This window comes from Psammomys obesus, unplaced genomic scaffold, assembly GCF_907164565.1.
Source record: "Psammomys obesus unplaced genomic scaffold, mPsaObe1.curated_primary_1811, whole genome shotgun sequence".
In the NCBI taxonomy this organism is placed as follows: domain Eukaryota; kingdom Metazoa; phylum Chordata; class Mammalia; order Rodentia; family Muridae; genus Psammomys; species Psammomys obesus.
Window position 1 is genome coordinate 1,265,622 of NW_026596064.1, and position 21,485 is coordinate 1,287,106.

General features: G+C 49.0%; 2 protein-coding genes across 2 annotated transcripts in view; both read left to right on the forward strand.

Moving 5' to 3' along the window:
* The first annotated feature begins 1,058 nt into the window (after positions 1 to 1,058).
* Positions 1,059 to 10,020, forward strand: Ap2m1 (adaptor related protein complex 2 subunit mu 1). Its single transcript, XM_055625089.1, has 12 exons — positions 1,059 to 1,167; positions 3,267 to 3,381; positions 5,012 to 5,277; positions 6,255 to 6,337; positions 6,722 to 6,727; positions 6,890 to 7,025; positions 7,122 to 7,263; positions 7,664 to 7,783; positions 7,885 to 8,020; positions 8,121 to 8,218; positions 8,699 to 8,810; positions 9,421 to 10,020. Exons 2-12 carry the CDS (start codon positions 3,308 to 3,310, stop codon positions 9,553 to 9,555), a joined length of 1,308 nt encoding a protein of 435 aa, XP_055481064.1. The 5' UTR covers positions 1,059 to 1,167; positions 3,267 to 3,307; the 3' UTR covers positions 9,556 to 10,020.
* A 2,640-nt stretch (positions 10,021 to 12,660) lies between these two features.
* Abcf3 (ATP binding cassette subfamily F member 3) overlaps positions 12,661 to 21,485 on the forward strand; it is an 11,396-nt gene continuing 2,571 nt past the window's right edge. Inside the window, exons 1-14 of the mRNA XM_055624902.1 lie at positions 12,661 to 12,790; positions 13,014 to 13,161; positions 13,285 to 13,364; positions 13,804 to 13,850; positions 14,076 to 14,173; positions 14,262 to 14,384; positions 14,525 to 14,791; positions 15,534 to 15,614; positions 15,701 to 15,760; positions 15,845 to 15,901; positions 15,999 to 16,021; positions 16,135 to 16,190; positions 16,295 to 16,495; positions 16,585 to 16,661. Of these exons, the coding sequence (XP_055480877.1) occupies positions 12,718 to 12,790; positions 13,014 to 13,161; positions 13,285 to 13,364; positions 13,804 to 13,850; positions 14,076 to 14,173; positions 14,262 to 14,384; positions 14,525 to 14,791; positions 15,534 to 15,614; positions 15,701 to 15,760; positions 15,845 to 15,901; positions 15,999 to 16,021; positions 16,135 to 16,190; positions 16,295 to 16,495; positions 16,585 to 16,661 (1,391 nt within the window). The 5' untranslated portion in view covers positions 12,661 to 12,717. The remainder of the gene's footprint in view (positions 12,791 to 13,013; positions 13,162 to 13,284; positions 13,365 to 13,803; positions 13,851 to 14,075; positions 14,174 to 14,261; positions 14,385 to 14,524; positions 14,792 to 15,533; positions 15,615 to 15,700; positions 15,761 to 15,844; positions 15,902 to 15,998; positions 16,022 to 16,134; positions 16,191 to 16,294; positions 16,496 to 16,584; positions 16,662 to 21,485) is intronic.

Here is a 21,485-nt window from a genome sequence, read left to right on the forward strand (position 1 = left end):
GATGCCTCTATCTGCTGAGAGAGAAGAACCAAATTTTCTTGATTTGCCAACAACCAGACAGGATCAGGTAGGCTGTTTATGTCCAGGATTGGCACTGCCTCATTCTTTCAGTCTGGATAGCATGAGAAATGAGGTGTTGTTTAATTTAATTTTGTTTTTTGGCCTTTTTTGACTTTTCAAGATAGGGTTTCTCTGTGTAGCCTTGGTTCTCCTGGATCTAGCTCTGTAGACCAGGCTGGCCTTGAACTCAGAGATCTGCCTGCCTCTGACTCCTGATTCCTGGGATTAAAGGCATACTCTACCACCACCCAGCTGAGAAATGGGATTTTTTTTAGTTTCATGCCCAACTAAACTGGGGTGGAGGGGAAACAGAAACAGGGTTTCTTTTGTATCCCAGACAGTCTTGGAATTCCCTATTTAGACCAGGCTGGCCTCAAATTCATAGAAATGCTTTTGCCTTTACCTCCCAAGCGCTGGAGTTTGTACCCCACAGTCAAAGGTTTAGCTGAGAAAAACACTTAACTAGTTTTGCCAAACATTAGTTTCTCCCTTCCCAGCCTTTCTCTTTAGCTAATTATCCCTAGGGAAGAGCTCAGTCCTGTCTGGAAAATATATAAAACCTTGGGAGACTCAAACGTGGTGTTAAAAACCAGCAAATTCAGCACTAACAGGCTCGTGCCAAGTGGTGTTTGTAAAGTGCATATAGACAGTCTTCGGAATCTGGAGACAATAAAAGACTACAGTAATTCAAAACAAACAGCTTTGGGCTCTTAAAACCTTCCAAACATCTAACTAGGAACAGGCAGAATTGCAGAGACTACACTTCCCATGGTAACTCAGTGAAGCAAATGACTAAGTGGAATGCACCACGACGCGTATTGCAAGTAAGACGCAACGCACTAAAGCCCGGCGTCGCCTCTCTTGAAGACAGTCGGTAGTTGTAGTTTTGCTAAACCTAGGGCGCTCGGAATTATTTGCTTGAAAGCTGCGGGGCCTGATGGGACATGTAGTCGCTGCTGGAGGCAAGCGCGCAGGCGCAGCTGAGATCGGGGCGGGGCGGGAGCACTGCAGTGAAAGCAGAGGCAGCGGACAGGCGAGCAGGGGGCGGGCGGACATCTTGGGATCTGAGAGTGGCCAGGCCGGCCTTGTTGGGGCTGCTGACTCCAGGTGAGCCGGGAAGCTGGAATTACGGGTCTTTACCGGGGCGGCGAAGGCTCCATGGTCGCCTGCCCTGCCCTGCCCTGCGCCGGGTGGAAAACTGGCCGCACACGGGAGTGGCCCCAGCCTTCAGCTCCGGGAGGGAGCAGACGGCCGGGCGGGGGTGCCTGGGGCGCGATTGCAGCAAGGGCGGGGAGCGACGCCCTCCGCCCTCCAGTAACCCGCCGGGCGTCTCTGGGGAGAGGCACCGGCCGGAGTCCTAGAGCCGGGACGCCGCGCGGCGCCCCATCCCTAGAATCCTGACAACCGCTCAACCCTGAGGTTTCCCATTTCCCCCATCCCCCAGACAGTGACATCCCGTGGTGCCACTCCCTTGGACAGTGACAGGTCTTGAACCTTGCTATATTCCTTCTTCTGGTTTACCCCCCACGGCTCTTCTCCCGCTGACCTGTGACAGCCCCCGCCCGCATCCCGTGGTGCCATCTCCGCGGCTCGAATGTCTCCTTCCTCCGCAGAGAACCCCATCAGCCCCTCATGCCTCACGAACCGCAGAGTAGGCCCTGTCTCTTAGCTTTCCTTTTTTTCTACTATCAGTTTATTTCCGCCGATTTTTGCTTCTTCATAGCTCCTATGACCTCTGCCATAGGAGCACCTTAGGGACTCCCACAGCTGTATTTTCTTCTGTGAGCTCATCCTCGTACATTGCTAGCAATTACTGCTAACCGGTCCCTTAATTATTCCATTCCTGTCGAGGACACACACACACACCAACCTTCACCTGCATTTCTAGTGCCCTGAACTACCTACTATTTGATACCTGTGGACTTGGTCCTTTGCTCAGGGCTCAACCTCCATTTTGCTTTTTTTTTTTTTTCTCTCAGCTTTGGGACTGAGAGAAGAGTGTGTCCACTACCTTAACAGACTTGTCATTGGTCTTGAGTTTATTTTCCAGTTTCAAAAACTCTATTAAACTAACATCAGTGAAATTAATTCCTGGGCTAATCCAGAAAATCTAGAACCAGATTAACCCCTTTTCTCAAGTAGTCTAAATTAGTTTTGACCCAAATAATTTGGGCAGCTGAGGCATTCTCTTATCCCTGCCTATTGCTTATAAACATCAGGCCAGAAGTGAGTCAGTTGCTGGGCAGATCTAGAGACATAAATTAGATGGCAGGATTGATGCTACTACACACAGACCTTATTTTTACTGAACTTGGAAATTTTGGAAGGACAGAGACCTGAAATAACCGTAAAGGGGGCTCAGCTTTTAAGAGTACTTACTGCTCTTCTAAAGAGCTGATTTCAGACCCCAGCACCCATATCATTTGGTTCACAACTGCCTGTAACTCGGGCTCTGGGGGATCTGACACCTAGCTTCCACACATACCGCATTCACACTGGCATGTGCACATGTGAAGGTAAAATATGAAATCTTTTTAAAAGAATTATAAAAGTGTGTATGTCGGCACTGGGGCCTCAGTTCCTTTGCTTGTTTATCTCACTGCCTGGGAAAGATGTGCCTGCTTCAGCCACATTCCTGGGTCCATGTTACAGCCTAAAGGCCTCCTCTCCCACCCCCACCCCTACCTCACCCTGTACACCTTTTCCTGGAATGTGCAGGCTTCTAGAGGTTCACGCTCTGCTGCCTTCTTGGAAGGGTAGTACTTGCTCCAAAGGTTGTGCCTGGTGGCGGACCCGGACCCAAGCTAACTAGAATAATTCCTACCGCCATTTCTGCAAGGCAGGCCAGCCTTCTCACTCCAGTGACTCACTGGAAGGAGCCTGAGTGACTGTCTGCACAGCAGGGGGTTGAAAAGAATCTTTGCTGAGCTCAGCACTGTGAAGAAGGGTGGGGGTTATTCTCCCGATCAGCCCACGGAAAAGAGTGGGTGGAAATGCCTTTAATCCTGGGCCCCACACTCTTTAAATTGCTTTCTCCTATCCAGTGTGGAATAAACAGGAACTGGAGCCTAGCTGAGGGGGGAGGGACTTCCTTGGGAGAGCTGCAGGGTCACTTGCTGGAGGACTGAGTCAGGAAAAAAGCACTGTAGACCTGGTCAAGGGTTCTGAAGATCTTCCCTTCCCCTGCCCTTCCCTTTCCTACCTAGGTCTATTCTCAGCAATGGGTCACAGAGACTGAACTGCCACCATGATTGGAGGCTTATTCATCTATAATCACAAGGGGGAGGTGCTCATCTCCCGAGTCTACAGAGATGACATCGGGTAAGTTCCTTCGCTGAGCATGCCGCGTCCCAAACTCCTTGTCGCCTCAGCCTGAGCATGCAGTGTAGCCTGGTTCCTGGACATTGGCCTAGCAGCTAGGCTCAGGCCGGCGGAATGGCACTCACCCCCAACGCTCCAGACTTAGAAATTCCTGCCCTTCCTACCCGTGAATCTCTTGGTATATAGGTCTGGTGGCTGGAGATGAGTGCTTTTTCCCGGTCTGGTTGGTTCTTCCTTTCAGGCGGGAGCAGCAGCTCCAACAGGGTACTAATCCATCTAAATCTTGCTTTCAAATCCTTCTCATATTTTGAGCCTTCCCTAGATCCCTGTTGACTCGGCTTTTTTCAGTTCTGGGCCTTGCCTGGTTGTGAACAGGCTTGCTGCACTCTATGGGTCATGCGGCCTCTGCAGTTCGTCTGGGGGGACCCCAGTAGCTCCGTGTCTTAAGACCTCAGGCCTTCTAAAGAGCTCACTGAAGCCTCCCCTCTCACTCTTCCACACTATGGCTCGTCGCTGACTAAGAGATCCTTCCGTGCTCTAACCTGAGGCTATGCGTCTCTGATTCTTCCAACCTTGTTTTTCTTTCTCAAAGAACTTGAGATAAATAGACCTCTGGTGGCTCTCCTATCTTCTTGTATCCCTGGCTGGTGGGCTTGCTTGGTGTGGCCTTTGTGGCTGTATCCATTGTTTGGTGGTCAAGCTGAGCTAGGTTTTGTGGCAGTGCCTAGCCTAAGTGACCCTGGCTGGCTCCACCCCTTCCTGTTCCTCCCACCTCTGAGGTCCCGGTTTATGACACAGCTGGGCCACATGACACCCTGCATGCTTTAGTGTGTGCTCTACCTGTTTGCCTGTCTTGTCTTCTTGTCTGCTTCCCCCTCATGGGATGTGCTGCCCCTCCCCCCAGGCCTTGGTGTGTTGTGGGTCGTCTAACCCTATCTCTCCTTGCTGTCACTCTCCTCTTCTTGCTGGCGTCATTTCTCTCATCCCATCTCATTGGCTGATATAGCAATAGGTAAGCAGCCTGTCAAGCTGCCGCTCAGGTACAGGCGGGTAGGGAATCCAATCCCCCCCCCCCCAAAAAAAAAAATCGCTCTCCTTCATCATTTTTCATCCCCTTAACTTCAGGAGTTGGATCTTAGAAAAGAATTGGGTGGCATAGTCCATAGCCCCGTCTCACCGTCTAGAATAGAGTCTTCTCTGAGGTCATACTAGCTTTGTCCAACTTCCAGAGGAGTTGGCTTTCCCCATTGGTTGCGGGCCCAATTGAGATCTTTTTTTCTTCATGGCCTAGAACGTCCTAGAAGGCTAGAGAGGTGACATCTGGGGTATATGTGGGGAGTTAAAGTCAGGCCTGGGGGTCAGTTTACTGATACCACACCTACCCTTCCATCACTTACCATTTTACTTCCCTATTTCATATGGCCTTCAGATAGCAGCCCAATGTGTGCTCTCTTCCCATGACCCTACTGGGTGCTATAAGAAGGGAGCCTGGTGGTGTAAGCCTTGACTTTTGAATAACTATCAGGTTTCGTTGTTGTGGAGGGTGGAGTTGCCCGCACCTCTAGGTGATCCTCCTGGGTTAAGGTCCGCTTGGATGCGGGAACAGCTTCTTTGCCTCCTTTTCTCTCAGGAGGAACGCTGTGGATGCCTTCCGGGTCAATGTGATTCATGCGCGGCAGCAGGTGCGAAGCCCTGTCACAAACATCGCTCGCACCAGCTTCTTCCATGTTAAGCGGTCCAACATCTGGCTAGCAGCAGTCACCAAGCAGAATGTCAACGCCGCCATGGTCTTCGAATTCCTCTATAAGATGTGTGATGTAATGGCTGCTTACTTTGGCAAGATCAGTGAGGAAAACATCAAGAACAATTTTGTGCTCATATACGAGCTGCTGGATGGTGAGGCATTGGAGGGTTCATGGCCACGGTAGGGATTAACCTAATTGGGAGGGATCTGGAGACTCCAGCATACTCTGACCATTGTTTCTTGAGCCTCTGATCTCTTAGTTGATGGTCTCTGTGATACAGCCAGTCCAAATTCAGACCTAAAGGCTGTTTTGAAGTAGAATACAAAAATAGGCCAGCATGTGGGGTGAGGAAGGTTTGGTCTTTGATGGGGTTAAGAACCTGATGGGGAGGTTTTTGTGGCTGAGCTGCCTATATTAGTCTCCTATCTTTGCAGTTTGAGCCTTAGTTCACAAACTGTCTTCCCACCTCTCATCTCGGCACTACTTCAGAAGCCAGAGAAGAGGAAGTCTTTTAGATCCCTTTGGCTGTCCTCTTTCCTCTCTATAGTCTGTGACAGCTTCCTCTTTAACATCTGTTTTCTGGAGAAAATGAGGGCTCAATGATTGATTTTTTTTTTTTTTTTCAAGACAGGGTTTCTCTGTGTAGCCTTGGCTGTCCTGCACTCACTTTATAGACTAGGTTGGCCTAGAACTCAGAGAGATTCACCTGCCTCTGCCTCCTGACTGCTGGGATTACAGGCATGCCCCACCACATTCAGCTTAAAAAGTTATATTTTCTTATGAAGAATAAATCATAGGCTGAATACTCTTAAGCTAGAAGACTTTGCTGTACATCAGGACCTGTGCTAACCAAGTATATCCAGGCCAGAGGAAGGACTGGCATGAAGGAGCCTTTGGTTTTGTTTTTTTTTGTTTGTTTGTTTGTTTGTTTGTTTTTCTAAAATCTAATAATTTACTTCTTTTTGTTTTTGAGGCAGAGCATCTCTATGTAGCCTTGGCTGTCCTGGAACTGGCTCTGTAGACGAGGCTGGCCATAAGCTCAGAAAGCCACTTACCTCTGCCTCTGGAGTGCTGGGCTTAAAGGCATGCACCTCACTTCCAGGCTATATAATTCCCTTCTTTTCACAGAGATTCTGGACTTTGGCTATCCACAGAACTCAGAGACAGGTGCACTGAAAACCTTCATCACCCAGCAGGGCATCAAGAGTCAGGTACTTAAATTGTACAAGAGTACAAGTAGGGTGGACCCCGGACTCCTTTCCTTCCTCTTGATCCCCAGCTTTATCTTAGCTGACTCATGAGACTGCCCTTGACGGGAAGTGCTGGCCTCAGCCTCCTGCCATGACTGTGGCCTGTTTTGTTCTGGGTAGCTCTCCTACCCCAGAAGCTGCCAACTCGGCATCTCAATTACCAGGAATATAGCTCAGTTGGTTTCTTCTACACAGAGGGCAGGGGGTGTGGCTGCTCTGGAGGCCTTGTGTTCGTCAGAAGAGCACTCGGCCTCTCCTCTCAGGCTGAAGCCTCATAGCTTTTTCTCCCTTTTTTGCTTACCATGCTGCTTCCTGTTGGAATCTTGCTGGCTCTGCGTCTTCTAGCATCAGGTAAGTTGTTCCCTCACTTTTCTCTTTGTGTCTTTGCTCTGTTCTACACTTGCCCTGTAAAGGTTGGGAGGGAGGATGGGTTACAGAGTAATGAACAGAAGGGAGAGTGATAGGTTGGAGTGAGAGGGAAATGAGGTAATAGGCCACCTTTACCCCATCCAGACAAAAGAAGAACAGTCGCAGATCACCAGCCAGGTGACTGGGCAGATTGGCTGGCGGCGGGAAGGCATCAAGTATCGCCGAAATGAACTCTTCCTAGATGTTCTGGAGAGTGTAAACCTGCTTATGTCCCCACAAGGTGAGAGCCTTCTCATGATGCAACCCGAGGGGCCAGGGCAGATGCCGGCCTGTTGGCTTGGCTTAGCTGCTTGTCTGTTGTCTGTTCTGTCACCAGGGCAGGTGCTGAGTGCCCACGTGTCAGGCCGGGTGGTGATGAAGAGTTACCTGAGTGGCATGCCTGAGTGCAAGTTTGGAATGAATGACAAGATTGTCATTGAAAAGCAGGGCAAAGGCACAGCTGATGAAACAAGCAAGAGGTACCTGAGTCTGGGAGCTCAAGGGAAGCAAAGATGGGTGAACCTTTGAGAGCTGAATGAGGCCCAGTGAACCACAGAGTTCTCTCGGACTTCATTTCTGCTGGATTTATTAATTCTGTTTCCAAAAGCATCCTTGGCCGGTTAGTCTTGGCATCGGTGATAGACAGATAAAGGCTTTTGTCCTCAGAGAGCAAGCTCCTTTGTTTGGTCCCCAGCAGCAGGGTTCTCAGGTAATAATGAACCTGAATGCTCTCTCCCTCACTTCAAACTGGAGGGCAGGTCTCCCAAGTCAGAAAGCTGTGTTCCACAGCTTCCCATAACCTGTGTGGCTAGCCTGCTGTGGCATGGTCCCATAGTCTGACACATACGGTCCCTGTGAGCGTTCTGTTTGTGTTTGCAGCGGTAAGCAGTCGATTGCCATTGATGACTGCACCTTCCACCAGTGCGTGCGACTCAGCAAGTTTGACTCGGAGCGAAGCATCAGCTTCATCCCCCCTGATGGAGAGTTTGAACTCATGAGGTGCCATGGGGATGTGAGGAGGCAGGGGGTACATGAGGAAGAGGTGGGAGGAAGAGAGTGGGAGTGGCTCTGTGCTATCAAACCTGATCTCTCCTCCAAAGATACCGCACTACCAAGGACATCATCCTTCCTTTCCGGGTGATTCCGTTGGTGCGGGAAGTGGGACGCACCAAACTGGAGGTCAAGGTGGTCATCAAGTCCAACTTCAAGCCCTCACTTCTGGCCCAGAAGATTGAGGTGAGGACTGGAGACTTGGAGACCTAAAACTTGTCTCGGGTAGTAAAGACAGATGATATTAGGTCTTAACAGAATTCACTGACAGGTGTGTCTCTCCTAGGTGAGGATCCCAACCCCACTGAACACAAGCGGGGTGCAGGTGATCTGCATGAAGGGGAAGGCCAAATACAAGGCCAGCGAGAACGCCATTGTATGGAAGTGAGTCTTAAGGAGGCCACAGCCCCAGGCCCAAGATGCCGTAGTGTGCCTTCTTGTTAAGTTTCACCTTCTGTCCTCTTATGTGGATTATGGGGTGAGAGAAGCATGCACGCTTCTCCAGGAACCTGTGCTTGTATTGCGAGCTTTACTGTGCCTGTGCGTGCGCTTCTGCCTGTACTTGAGCTCATATATGTGTCTACTCAAGAGTATTGCCCACTGGCCTTTTGTCTTGTGTGTCCGCAACATACAGTCTGGGTAAGGGAGATCTCACCCATCCATCTAAAAAGAAATTACAGCCCCAAGTGCTGAAGGTGTAACAAATGGTTATCAGGTTTCTGACCTCTTCCTTATCCTGGCACCTCCCATCGCTCGTAGCCTCTTATTTCCTCTCCCTCTCCATGCTTGAAACAAGCAGTCCCTACTCTGAAAATTCTCCAAACTACCACTGGCTCCTGCTGCCCATTGCCCCTGTGTTCCTAGGATCAAGCGCATGGCAGGCATGAAGGAATCACAGATCAGCGCAGAGATTGAGCTTCTGCCCACCAACGATAAGAAGAAATGGGCACGACCCCCCATTTCCATGAACTTTGAGGTAAGGCAGAGGAGGGGCCTAATGCCATGGCTGGGTGTGACTGGAAAGCCAGGGGTATTCAGTGTTGCTTCTTAGAGATGAGGAGACTGGGCCCACTGGGACGTATCTTAAAGTGATAGACCCATTCCGTTGTAGACCTCTTAATAGAAACTGAAATTTAACCTGACTAAAAGCTTCAATGTCTCTTGGCTGTCACAAAATAGTTCTTGAGAAACATTTGGATTGAAAGGAACTTAAGAGAATTTCGCTGAAATAAGGCAAGGAGCTGACTTTGCTTTGTGTGAATTAAACATACTCTTTTCTCCACTTTATTTTTCCAGTCCATAGTACTGACAAGGATAAGTATTTTCAAAGGTTCTTCTCTGGAACCTCCTAATGATTAAAGGAATGGTTCTCATCCTCACAACTGGGGCCTTGTTCAGACATGAGACAATTGCTAGTAACTCAGATAATCTCTCTTCATGTAGTAATTGCCCAGGAAGCTCCCCCACTCTAGCGTTCTGCTGCTTCAGGGCTCATTCAAAACCACCTGTGGTAGATGAAGGGATGAACCATGAACCTTGCTAGAGTAGAGCCACTGTGTTGCTAACTAGAGCTATCCCCCGCTCAGGTGCCGTTCGCGCCTTCTGGCCTCAAGGTGCGCTACTTGAAGGTGTTCGAACCGAAGCTGAACTACAGCGACCATGACGTCATCAAATGGGTGCGGTACATTGGCCGCAGCGGCATTTATGAAACCCGCTGTTAGCTGCATAGTGGCGGCTGGCCCATCTCCCCACCCACCCTATTCAGCAAGTCCAAGCACCCCCAGTGACCACTCATCAGTGTCTTTCCTCCCTCCTGCTGCGCCGCCCTTCCTTTACAGCAGCCCCCGAGTGTAGGTCTGAACCAGCCATATCACAGTGGGACCTGCGAGGCAGTCCCTGGCTTCCTGGGCAGGGTGATTTTTGAGGTTTCTCTTCCATCTGTCTGTCCTGGCTTAGTGCCAGGCCTTGAGTTTTGTGACCAAAGCCAGGTGGCCCCCTCTTCTCTCTACCCTTGTGGCCACACCTCTGCAGTGGGAAGGCTGACTACCTTTCACCTCAGAGGTCCCCCCAAAGGCCAGTAACAGATCCCAACCCCTTAGTCCCTACTCTGCTTTGGGATAGTATGAGCTTTGTTTTGTACACGTGTGACTTTGTCCAGTTATAAACCCAATAAACTGTAGAGTGGAGTTGCTGGCTAAGTGTTAATGGGCCTATCGGGAGGGTCTGGTGGAGTCCTGGCTGTCCTGGAACTCTGTGTGTAGACCAGGCTGACCTCAAACTTACAGAGATCCCCCTCCCTCTGCCTTCTGAGTGCTGTTATTAAAGTGTGCACTACCATGCCAGGCTGTGTTCTGTTGGCATCTTGTTGCATGTAGCCCAAGCTACCATAGAACTCACTTTATAGACCAGACTGGCTTTTTTTTTTTTTTAAACCTTATTTTTATTTTATGTACATTGGTGTTTGACTGCATGCATGTCTATGTGAGAGTGTCAGGTCCTCTGGAACAGAAGTTACAGATAGTTGTGAGCTGCCATGTGGATACTGGGAATTGAACCCAGGTCCTCTGGAAGAATGGTCAGTGCTCTTAACCACTGAGCCATCTCTGCAGCCCCTGGGCCTTGAATTCTTGGTGATCCCTTTGCCTCTGCTTCCCAAGTGCTGGCATTACAGACTTGTGTCTCCTCCTGGGCTTTGTTTGCTTTGCGATGGGCTTTCCTTATGTGAGCTCAGATGGCTGGATTCAGGGTCCTCCTGCCTCCACCTCCCAAGAGCATTGTTGTAGAGGTAAAGTTTTTCTAGTTAGCACAAGTCAGGGAAGAGTTGCATTTGTTCTCGCAGCTACCCTGCAAAGCTGACATCTTAACCCCATCCATTTCTCATTTAAGCTAGGTTTGTTCCAGTGTTGCTGTGTGAACCACCAGAGGAAAGATAATTATTTTCCCCCTCATCCTAAGGGCACTGTCCCAAATATTTTGTGTGTTAGGACAGAGAAAGAGTAGGTTTGCCCTCACCAGGTACAGCTTGCCAGGTTTCAGCTTTTTTAAACTTAAAAAAAAAAATTCTGCTAGAGTAAATTTCAAAAATAAGCAGAATAATATAACAAACCCCTATGTCCTAGCACCCAGCTTCAACAGTAACCAGCTCACAGCCACTGTGTGGTAACTTACCCTACACAGGTTGCATCGGGGTCCCCTGCACCTAGAGTTGTAGGCAATTTATGAGTTGCCTGATGTGTATACTAAGAACTAAACCTGGGTCCTCTGTAAGAGCAGTATGTGGGCTTAACCACGGAGCCATTTTTCCAGCTCCTAATGTGTTTATTTTTAAACAAGTTTCTTTTTTATTTTACCTCTATGAGTGTTTTGCCTGCACCATACATGCAGTACTCTCCGATGCCAGAAGGGGGCATTGGATCCCCTGAGACAGCCCAGAATGGCCTCAAATGGCCTGGATTACAACAGGCATATGGGTATATTCAGCTTTATTAAGATGGGAGGAGAGTTGAAAGGAGGCCTCATATGGCCCTAGAATGGCCTTGAACTCATTTTGTAACTGAAGGGTCACCTTGAATTCCCCTCACCCCAGACAGGTTTTTCTTATGTAGCCCTTACATTTCCTGGAACTCTGTAGATCAGGCTGGCTTTGAACTTAAAGAGATCCGCCTTTCTCCGCCTCCTGAGTGCTGGGATGAAAGGTGGATGCCACCACTGCCCAGAGGCCTTGAATTCTTGATCCTTCTATCACTGCCTCCCAAATGTTGAGGTTGCAAGCCTGCTGCCACACCCAGTTTTATGAGGTGCTGAGGATCAAACACAAAGCTTCAGGCATGGTAGAGAAGCATTCTACCAACTAAAGTTATATATAACCTCAGGCATGCTGAGAACTTTTTTAAACTTTTAAAGACCAAGACTGGCTCCCCACTGCAGGAACACTTACAAGGGATGAATGGACAGTCCACTGTAGTGACAATTCCAGCACTTGTGCGATAGGCAGGAGGTCAGGAGTACTCAGTTGCCTTGTGCTATCACGGGACATTGTCTCAAAAGGATACGCGTGTAATTTGAGCGCATCAGGAATTCTCATGTTGAGCATAAAGCAATAGCGTTATTTAGGAACAAAGTCTCCACTTATGCAAATTAAGACACTGAAATTCAGGGTGCAAAAAAATCTGCTTTGTCTATTGACCGAGGATAAACAATGAATTTACAAAGGGCTTCTTGTTCGGCTTTTCCGGCGATGGGTGAGGTTGTCCCTTGGGGTGGTGGAAGAACAGAAGAGCAACAATTCTCAGTGACCCCGTGGAACACCTGTGAAGTGTGAAGGAACTGAGCACAGCGAAAAGGGGCAGGTGGAAGGTCGGTCATCACCAAGCCGATTCAACTGGCTGGACTAAACGAAACCGACAGACACTCTGGGACGGACAGAACAGAACGCCAAAGGTTGGCGTGAGTCAGCAGAACGCCGCGGCCTAAAGCTCTGGGTGGGCGCACAGCGGCAGGGGCCTGCGGGGGAGGCGTCCAAGCTGGCAAAGCGGCCCCTGGGGCGGGACTCCCCTCGCAGCAGCGTGTGCTCGCGCTCCCGCAGCTCCACTACACCCACCGGCACCAGCTCCACTTTCCAGAAGGCACAGGCGGCGATTCAGGCGTGAGGCAGGGATTGCGCAGGCGCGGACAGGGCCGCGCCAGCTGGACTCCGCGGCGCTTGCGTGTAGTTCTGCTAGCCCCGCCCCCTGGGCTCTACTCAGCCTCTGCTTTCTTACGTCATCACCGCGCATGCTCCTTGAGAGGAGTGTTGCTCTTTCGGGGAAGGGGGAGGAAGGGCAAGGGAGGCGGTCCTAGGCCCAGGTCGTACTACGACTGCGCAGACGGGATCCCGGGTGAACATGGCGACTTGCGCCGATATCCTGCGGAGCGAGTTCCCAGAAATTGACGGGCAGGTCTTCGACTACGTGACCGGTGAGCGAAACTGAATAAACTGCCCGAGGAGGCGGAAGTGGAGGTCGTGGGGGAAGACTGAGGGCAGGCCGTGCCGCAGACCGCTACCCAGTCTCTCCCCTGCGTGACCTCTTATCTTGAGGGCCGGTGGGGTCTGGAGCCCTGAGTGGGCTGAACAGACGCTGAAACTGCTCGACCATCCGCCCTACCCGGTGTCTTTCTTGTTCTGCGGTGCCCGGCCCAGGTGTCTTGCACAGCGGCAGCGCGGACTTCGAGTCTGTGGATGACCTGGTGGAGGCTGTGGGGGAACTATTGCAAGAAGTGTCCGGGGACAGCAAGGATGACGCGGGCATCAGGGCTATCTGTCAGCGCATGTACAATACTCTACGCCTGTAGGTGCCAAGGGAATGAAGTTGATGGGCGAAGGGAGGCGAATGGAGTACAAACTAGGGGGAAAGTCTGAAAGCTGTAAATCTTTTCTCCCAACTGACTACGTTCTATCCCTACCCACGTAGGGCCGAGCCACAGAACCAGGGAAACAGCCAGGTGCTACTGGACACCCCCATCCAGTTGTCAAAGATAATGGAAAACTACGGTGAGAGTGAGGGGAGATTGAACTAGCTGCCTTCTGCCTCCACCCCAGCCACCTGCTCCGTTGCAGCTCAGGACTCTCTTCGTCTCTTCTACAACAAGGCTTGTAGGAGCTAGTGGTATTTTTGTGAACAAACGCTTGTGATGAAGAATAGGGTTGGAGGGTTCTCCAAAGCTGTTGACTATAGTAGGAGGCATATAGGCCTTGGAGCGAAACAGATTTGGTTTTGCCAGTTTGTATCTTAACCAAGAGCATAGTCTTAAAGAGCACAGCAGCCTCTACTTAAATGTGAGATCTATTTGGTTTTTACCTCAAGACTAATAGCCATCTATTCCAGTGTCATAAACTGTCTTTAAAACTGTTCTTAGTTCTTGTTAGTCACTCAAAGTCTTCATTTCCCTTCCCTCGTGGAGAAGGTGACTGCTTTTCTTATCACTTACAGACTGTGACACCAAACTTCCAGCACTGCTAAAGAGGGAACAGTCCTCGGTGAGGAGGAGCAAGGGGAAGGGGCTTTGTGTCTATGGTGGGTGTGAGAATTGACTGTCTAAATAGGGGTGTACTTGGGTGGAGAGAGTTCTGGTGTGTCTTTCCCTGAACCATTGATCCTGTATCATCATGGGTAAGTTTAAGGGCTTGCTTGAAGCGTTCTCTGGAATTCTTTTTTGAACCTGTACCCTAGTGTGAACTAGGCTGTGTTTGGAATTCACTCAGACAGTAAATGCAAAGAAACTGGAGAAGGCTGAAGCTCGGCTGAAGGCCAAGCAGGAGAAGCGCTCCGAGAAGGAAACCCTGAAGACCAGTGGCCCGCTGTGAGTTTAGGAAGAAGGGAACAGGACAGACTCTGGTATTGCAGGGCTGTCGGGAGCCCTAAAAACTGCCCATTTCTCCTTTTAAAAGAGTCTTGGAGGAGGCCTCGGCTAGCCAAGCAGGCAGCAGAAAAGAGAGCCGGTTGGAGTCATCTGGCAAGAACAAGTCCTATGATGTTCGAATTGAGAACTTCGATGTGTCTTTTGGTGATAGGTGAGGGAATGGCCAGCAACACAATCAATCTTTCTAACTAAAGGAGAATCTGGAGCCATGAAGAGGGACTAACACAGTGTTGAAGTCCCTTTGCATCTGTTTCTGGACCATTCTTCATCTCTTTCCTACCACCCCTTCAGGGTACTGCTGGCTGGAGCAGATGTGAACTTAGCATGGGGCCGACGCTATGGGCTGGTGGGACGCAATGGTCTGGGGAAGACGACATTGCTAAAGATGCTGGCCACCCGAAGCCTGCGGGTTCCATCCCATATCTCCCTGCTGCATGTGGAGCAAGAAGTCGCAGGAGATGACACCCCTGCCCTGCAGAGTGTGCTGGAAAGTGACACCGTCCGGGAGGACCTGCTCCGGCAGGAGCGGGAGCTCAGCATCAAGATCGCGGCTGGCAGGTGAAGGCTTCAGGCTAGAGGGCACATGCAATAGCTGTCTGTCTTGGTCGGGTTTTGTTAACTTGACACAAACTATAGAGTTATATGGGAAGAGGCACCTTAATTGAGAAAGTGCCTTCACTGATTGGCCTGTGGGCAAGCTTGTGGTGCTCATTGTGATTGTGGACCCAACCCTGGCCTGTTGGTACCAGGTTGAATAAGAAAGCAGGCTGAGCAAGCCAGTAAGTAAGTGGTGTTCCTCTGTGGTTCTGCTTCAATTCCCGCCCTAACTTTCCTCAGTGACAGAGTGTGACCTGAGATTTATAAGATAATATAAACCCTTTCCTCCCCAAGTTGCCTTTGGTCATGCTGTTTTAGTATCACAGGAACAGAAACCCTGACTAAGTCACTATCCCTGACAGTGTGTCTCCATAATTCATGTGACCTCCCTAGGGAGTAGCAAGGCTTGGAATTTGCCCTGTGGAACTATAAAACCCTTATTTCCCCCTGCTTTCCAATCTGAAAGATGCAGGACTCTTTTAAGACTGCCTTTACCAGCTAAGAGTGGTGGCACACACCTTTAATCCCAACACTGAGGAGACAGAGACATTATCACAGACTATGTTAGTTCAAGGCCAGCCTGGTCTACAAAGTGAGTCCAGGACAGCCAGGGCTCTTGCTACACAGAGAAAGCCTGTGTTGAAAAAGAAAACAAAAAAGATATTGCCTTTATATAAAATGGTTGTGTCTTTTTTCTTCCCAGGGCAGAGGGTTCAGAAGCTTCACAGTTGGCAGAAATCTATGCCAAACTGGAGGAGATTGAGGCTGATAAGGCACCTGCAAGGTATTTAAAGTTCCCATTCCCTCTCCTGTTTAGTTGCTCTCTCATTTGAACTGTTCCAACTGGATTCTTCAAATTTTCATTCCCAGAGCATCCGTCATTCTTGCGGGACTTGGCTTTACCCCTAAAATGCAGCAGCAGCCCACCAGGTTAGTGGTTAGTTTGCATTCTTGACTTTGAACACTGCTGGCTCTGCTCCTCCTTGTCACCTAATGTGAGTCTGTTATTGTCAGGGAGTTCTCAGGTGGCTGGAGGATGAGACTGGCCTTAGCCCGGGCTCTGTTTGCCAGGTGAGCCCCCTGAGCCTGAGCCCGTGTGACTGGAACATGATGGGGTGTATTAACACGTCTTGCTATAAAGCCTCATGCACTGTATTCTTTCCCTTAGGCCAGACCTTCTGCTCTTGGATGGTGAGTCTGGATGAGCTCCCCTGACTTTGGAGGTAGACGAGGATGGTAACGACCTTGTTCCTAGTTCTCCAGCCCTTCTTTCCCAAGTATGTGTTTCCCTGTTTCCTTTCCAGAACCCACAAACATGCTGGATGTAAGGGCCATCCTGTGGTTGGAGAATTACCTGCAGGTGAGTTTAAGGAAGGCTCTACACTGGGTCTGGAGAAGGTCTGCCTCCAAGACACTGGGGCCCAGTGACCCTTCCAAACAGCCTGCCATCCTGTTATTCCTCAGACGTGGCCCTCCACTATCCTAGTTGTCTCTCATGACCGCAACTTCCTGAATGCCATTGCCACAGACATCATCCACCTGCACAGCCAGCGGCTAGATGGTTACCGAGGGGATTTTGAAACCTTCATCAAGAGCAAGCAGGAGCGGCTCCTGAATCAGCAGCGCGAGTATGAGGCGCAGCAGCAGTATCGCCAGCACATCCAGGTGTGGTAGGGGAGGCAGTACTCTGGGTCCCATCCGTAGGTCTCAGCTGGCGGTAGTGAATTAGTGACCAGTGCCTACTTCTCTTGTAGGTTTTCATTGACCGTTTTCGATACAATGCAAACAGAGCCTCTCAAGTGCAGAGTAAACTCAAGATGCTGGAGAAGCTGTGAGTACTGAGTCCTTGAGCAGACACTGGCTGCTCTTCATTTCTTCCCTCATTCGTAAGCCACCCTTTATCCTTCCACTGTAGGCCTCCCCCCAGCTAACAGCCAGCTTTCACTCCAGCATGGAAGCAGAGTATTTCATACACCAGTCTTGCCTAGGCAACCACAAATTCAAGTTGATTGTCTGTTTCTATATATTTGCTTACTCTGCCTTTTCTCTTCTCCTACCGAAGATTAAACCTAAAGCCTAGTGCAGACTAAGTCTCCCTGTGTCTAGCTTCACTATGAGCATGTTTTCTAGGGTCATCCATGTTGTCATGTTGTGGTGGGCTGCTGCTCTGTTTCACGGGTCTAACACAGCATGTTCTGAGTCAGGTGGTGCGCCTTAGGTTATCCCAGTATTTTGTTTTTAGGAGTAACGAATGGTGCTGTGAACTTTCTCGGGGCTGTGGGATTGAGACCAGGTGTCAGTTGGTAACTTAGACTGACAGCCAGTTCACAGCAGTCTCCCGCCTCAGCCTCCAAACACTGAGATCACAGATGTACACCACCACACTTGGCCTGCTGTGAACATTTATGGACAGTTTTTCTGGCTTTTGTCTTTTAAAGATTTTTATTTCCTGTGTTTGCGTGTTTTGCTTGAATTGTGTGTAAAGATGTGTGTGTGTGTGTGTGAGAGAGAGAGAGGTGGGAGCTGAGTCCCCTGTAACTAGAATGAACAGCAACTATATGTGTGCTGAAAACCAAACCTGGGTCCTCTTCAAAAACAGTAGGTACTTTTAAAGCACCAAGCCATCTCTTCAGCCCTCTACGTACAAGTTCCTAAGCAGACATTTGGTTTTTAGGAGTGGATTTGCTGTTTTACATGGTAATTTAACTTGTGAGAGTTTTTGTTGGTGGCATGTAGCCCTGGCTGGCCTGGAACCTGCTTTATAGACCAGGCTGGTACTGAACTCACAGAGATCCCGCCTGTCTCTGCTTCCTAGGTGCTAGAATTAAAGCACGTGCCACCACAGTTGATCCTAATGTTAATTTTTTAAGGCTCTGCAGACTAGGTTTATTTGTTTTGAGACAGAGTTTTGTAGCTGGGCTTAAACTTTTACTTGGCTTTGTTTCACTTTTGACATGGGTTTCACTGTGTTGCCCTGGCTGTCCTGAAACCTACTTTGTAGACAAGCCTGGCATTGAACTCACAGAGATCTACTTGCTTCTACCCAGAGTGGTCTTAAATTGTTAAGTAGTAGTGCCTGGCGCCTTTGATCCCAGTACTCCATAGCCAGAGGCTGGTAGATTATCTGTGAGTTGAGGCCAGTCTGATCTACAAGGCTAGTTCAGGATAGCCAGTTCTACACTGAGAAACCCCGTTTCAAACCTCCCTCCCAACAGAAAGAATAACTTGCTCAGTCTGTATAACGTTCCTCATATGCATGTTTTCCGGGCTGACTATTTGGTATTGGATACCAGTTGTTGTGTTCTTCCCTGGGGGAGACTGTTCATTCTTCCTGCTCTCAGTATCCCTTGTTGCCTGTAGTTTTTGTATAGGGTTGAGGCCTTGTGTGTATCCCCATCACACGTAGACACACACACACACTCAAACACCCACACACACTTTGGCATGTCTATTGATATCACTGCTGTTCAGCTCATGGTTGGCAACCATGTTGGTGAGACTATGGGTTCTCACAGCATATTTCCTGATCCACAGGCTCCGACAGTCTTTCCAACCCTCTTCCTAAAGGTTCCCTGAGCCCTAGGTGCTAGAGTGTTTTGTGGATATGTCCGTCATGGCTGGGCTCCATGATTGGTTGTGGTTTTCTGTAATGGTCTCTTTCTGTTGTAAAGAGAAGTTTCCTTGATGAGGAAACTTAGGAAGAACCTAGGAAGAACTTAGGAAGCTTGGCTGAATAGGATATTTGGATGCAATGCAGAAAAGACCCAGTTGGCTGTGGGACCAACAACAGTCTCTTACTCTGTTGCCTTGAACGCTAGGTGTGTCTGCTCCCCACGTGCTGGCATCACCACCGCTTTGGCTTCCAGACTATGTTATAAAGCAGATGCTCCTCCGGGGTCTGGGACCCTGAGAGCTGTTGTTTTCCCATACTTTTGCCAGTACATGTTCCTTTTTTTTTTTTTTTTTTTTTTAATTTACTTAGGTTTGCAATGTATGTTTGCATGTACGCCTGCACGCCAGAAGGGGGCACCAGATTTCACATAGTTGTGAGCCACCATGTGGTTGCTGGGAATTGAACTCATGACCTCTGGAAAAGCAGCCAGTGCTCTTAACCTCTGAGCCATCTCTCCAGCGCATGTTCTTAACTCTTGCAGTCGTCACTGTCCTGGGATGAAAAGCAACATCTCATTGTAGTTTTGATAAGCTGTTCCATGACTAATGAAATTGCTCATCGAGGGCTTAATCTTCAAGGAGTCTTTCTGGAAATTCTGAGAAAGCTTAAATTCATAAGGCTTACAAGTTCTGATATGGAAACATTTATCATTGGATATTAAGGGTAAAAGCTACCCAAAAAAGACTGGGAGCTGGGTCTGGGGTCCACAGACCTGCAATCTCTAAACTAGGGAAGGCTCAGATCCAAGGACTTCAAGTTCAAGGCCAGCTCAGGCAACAGTGAGACCTCGCCCCACGGGTACATTAATAACACAGTTAACATTTTTAAAAAATCTGCTGAAAGATGGGATTTAACAAACAAACCAGCAAACCGCTCAACCAGGAGAAGGTACGTGCCAGCAAACCTGATAGACCAAATTTCATCCCCAGAACTCATGGTGGGAGAGGGACCCAGCTCCTGCATGTTGTCCTCTGACCTCCACATGTGCACAGACATGCCGACACACTCAAACAAAAGTGAATGTGACTTTTTCTGTTTTGTGTTCTGAGGCAGGGTCTCAGGGTGGAGCCCTGGCTGGCCTGAATTTCCTACGTAGATCAGGCTGCCCTCCAACTCACAGAGATCCGTGTGCTCTTTTCCCAAGTGCTACACTGAAAGGTGTCTGCCACCACGCCTGCCAAATAAATGTCATTACAGGTTTTTTTTAGAGCAGAAGAGATGTCTCAGCAGAAGAGAATGCTGCTCTTGCAGTAGACCTAGCTTTGGTTCTCAGCACTCATGGCAGCTCCAAAGGAACTGACACCCTCTTCTGACCTCATGGGCACTGCATACATGTGGCACACCGGCACGCCTTCGTGCAAAACACCCATACACACACATAAAAAAATAATGAACATTTTCTAATAATTTTTATATGTGTGTTTTTAAATTTTTTATTATTTTGTTTGTTTGTTTGAAACTACATACGCTCTATGTAGTCTTAGCTAAGCTGGAAGTCGCTGTGTAGAACATGTCCTCAAACTCAAAGAGATCTGCCTGCTTCTGCTTCCCAGATGCTAGGATCAAAAGCATGCACCTCTACACCCAACTTTACATATATATATTTGTTTAATTGTTTTTATTTTATGTGCCTTGGTGTTTTGCATGTGTGTATGTCTGTGTGAGGGTGTCTGATCCCAAGAATTGGAGTTATAGTTGTGAGCTGCCATGTGGGTGCTGGCAGTTGAACCTAGGTCTGGAAGAACAGGCAGTGCTCTTAACTTCTGAGTCATCTCTCCAGGCCTGTTCATGCCCTTTGTTTGTTTCTTTGTTTGTTTTAAGCTACAAAAAGATGATTCTCTTTCATAACAGATAGTGAACTAGAAGAGTGTTGGCCAGTTAAAGAGCATGCAAGTCTGAGTTTTCTCCAAGCATTTAGTTGTGCAAGAGGGATAGATTTTAAGTTAATTTTGTTGAGTCCCTATATAACACAAAATGTTTGTGTATGCTGGTTTCAACCTCCTAAGTGGTAGGATTGTAGTATTTTACCACATTCAACATAAAGTTGATTATATTACTCCTTCTATTAGTGTGTTTTTATTATATAGAATGGGGTTTGCTCTATTTCCACACATGTTTGCTAGCCCTTGAGGGAATGTTACATCCTGTTTCTGGCTGAGCACTCAACAGTCACTTGTCCTTAGCACTTTGCCAGTTATGAGTGTCTGCAGTTACAGCCTCTCAGAGAGGCCACAGCTGACCAACCTGTGGGGATAAACATAGTTATTTAGAAGGCAGTTTGATGGGCATATCGTGATAATTTAACAAATGGCTGTGGCTTCCACACTAGAGCTTAGGACCTCTTCAGGCAGACTTTGATATGGTTCACAGTACAGAGTTGAGTTCCTCCTGTGGGGCAGGCCTCAGTTCCGATCAGAGAGCAGTTGATTATCCCATAATAGACTTGCCAGTGGTCAGGCACACCTGCCTGGCACAGGGTTCCAAGGAAGACTGTGTATGGCGGGGCTCCCTCAGCAGCCTGATCAGCATCTCCCAGCACTGAGGGCTCGCCAGCAGGCAGGGCCTTCGGTTCAGTTCTGGCTCACTTTGTGCTGTCACCAGAGCATGTGCACGTGGGCGGTCAGGCAGGTGGGTGTGGGCAGAGTAATAGGGTCCTGACCTGGTGAGCTAACTATCACCTGTATTGTTTGGGGTCTTCAAAGGCCTTCCCGACCAGCGGTTTTAGGAAGGAGGTCCAGCACTGGGACTTTATTTAATAACCTGTGGTTTCTTGAAGCAGCTGTAGCCTCACACACAGGGTACTTCTCTTGGGGGGGGGGGGATATTGAGGCAGGTTTTTCTCTATATTCCTGGCTGTCCTGGAATTCACTCTGTAGACCAGACTGGCCTCAGATTCAGAGATCTGCCTGCCTCTGCCTCTGCCTCTGCCTCTGCCTCTGCCTCTGCCTCTGCCTCTGCCTCTGCCTCTGCCTCTGCCTCTGC

What these genes read in the sequence shown, in the direction of transcription:
- Ap2m1 (XM_055625089.1), top strand. Translation starts at nt 3,308, where the DNA reads ATGATTGGAGGCTTATTCATCTATAATCACAAGGGGGAGGTGCTCATC. An exon ending in GCTGATGAAACAAGCAAGAG is followed by an intron (nt 7,264 to 7,663) that starts GTACCTGAGTCT and finishes TTGTGTTTGCAG; the next exon opens with CGGTAAGCAGTCGATTGCCA. An exon ending in GGAGAGTTTGAACTCATGAG is followed by an intron (nt 7,784 to 7,884) that starts GTGCCATGGGGA and finishes TCTCCTCCAAAG; the next exon opens with ATACCGCACTACCAAGGACA.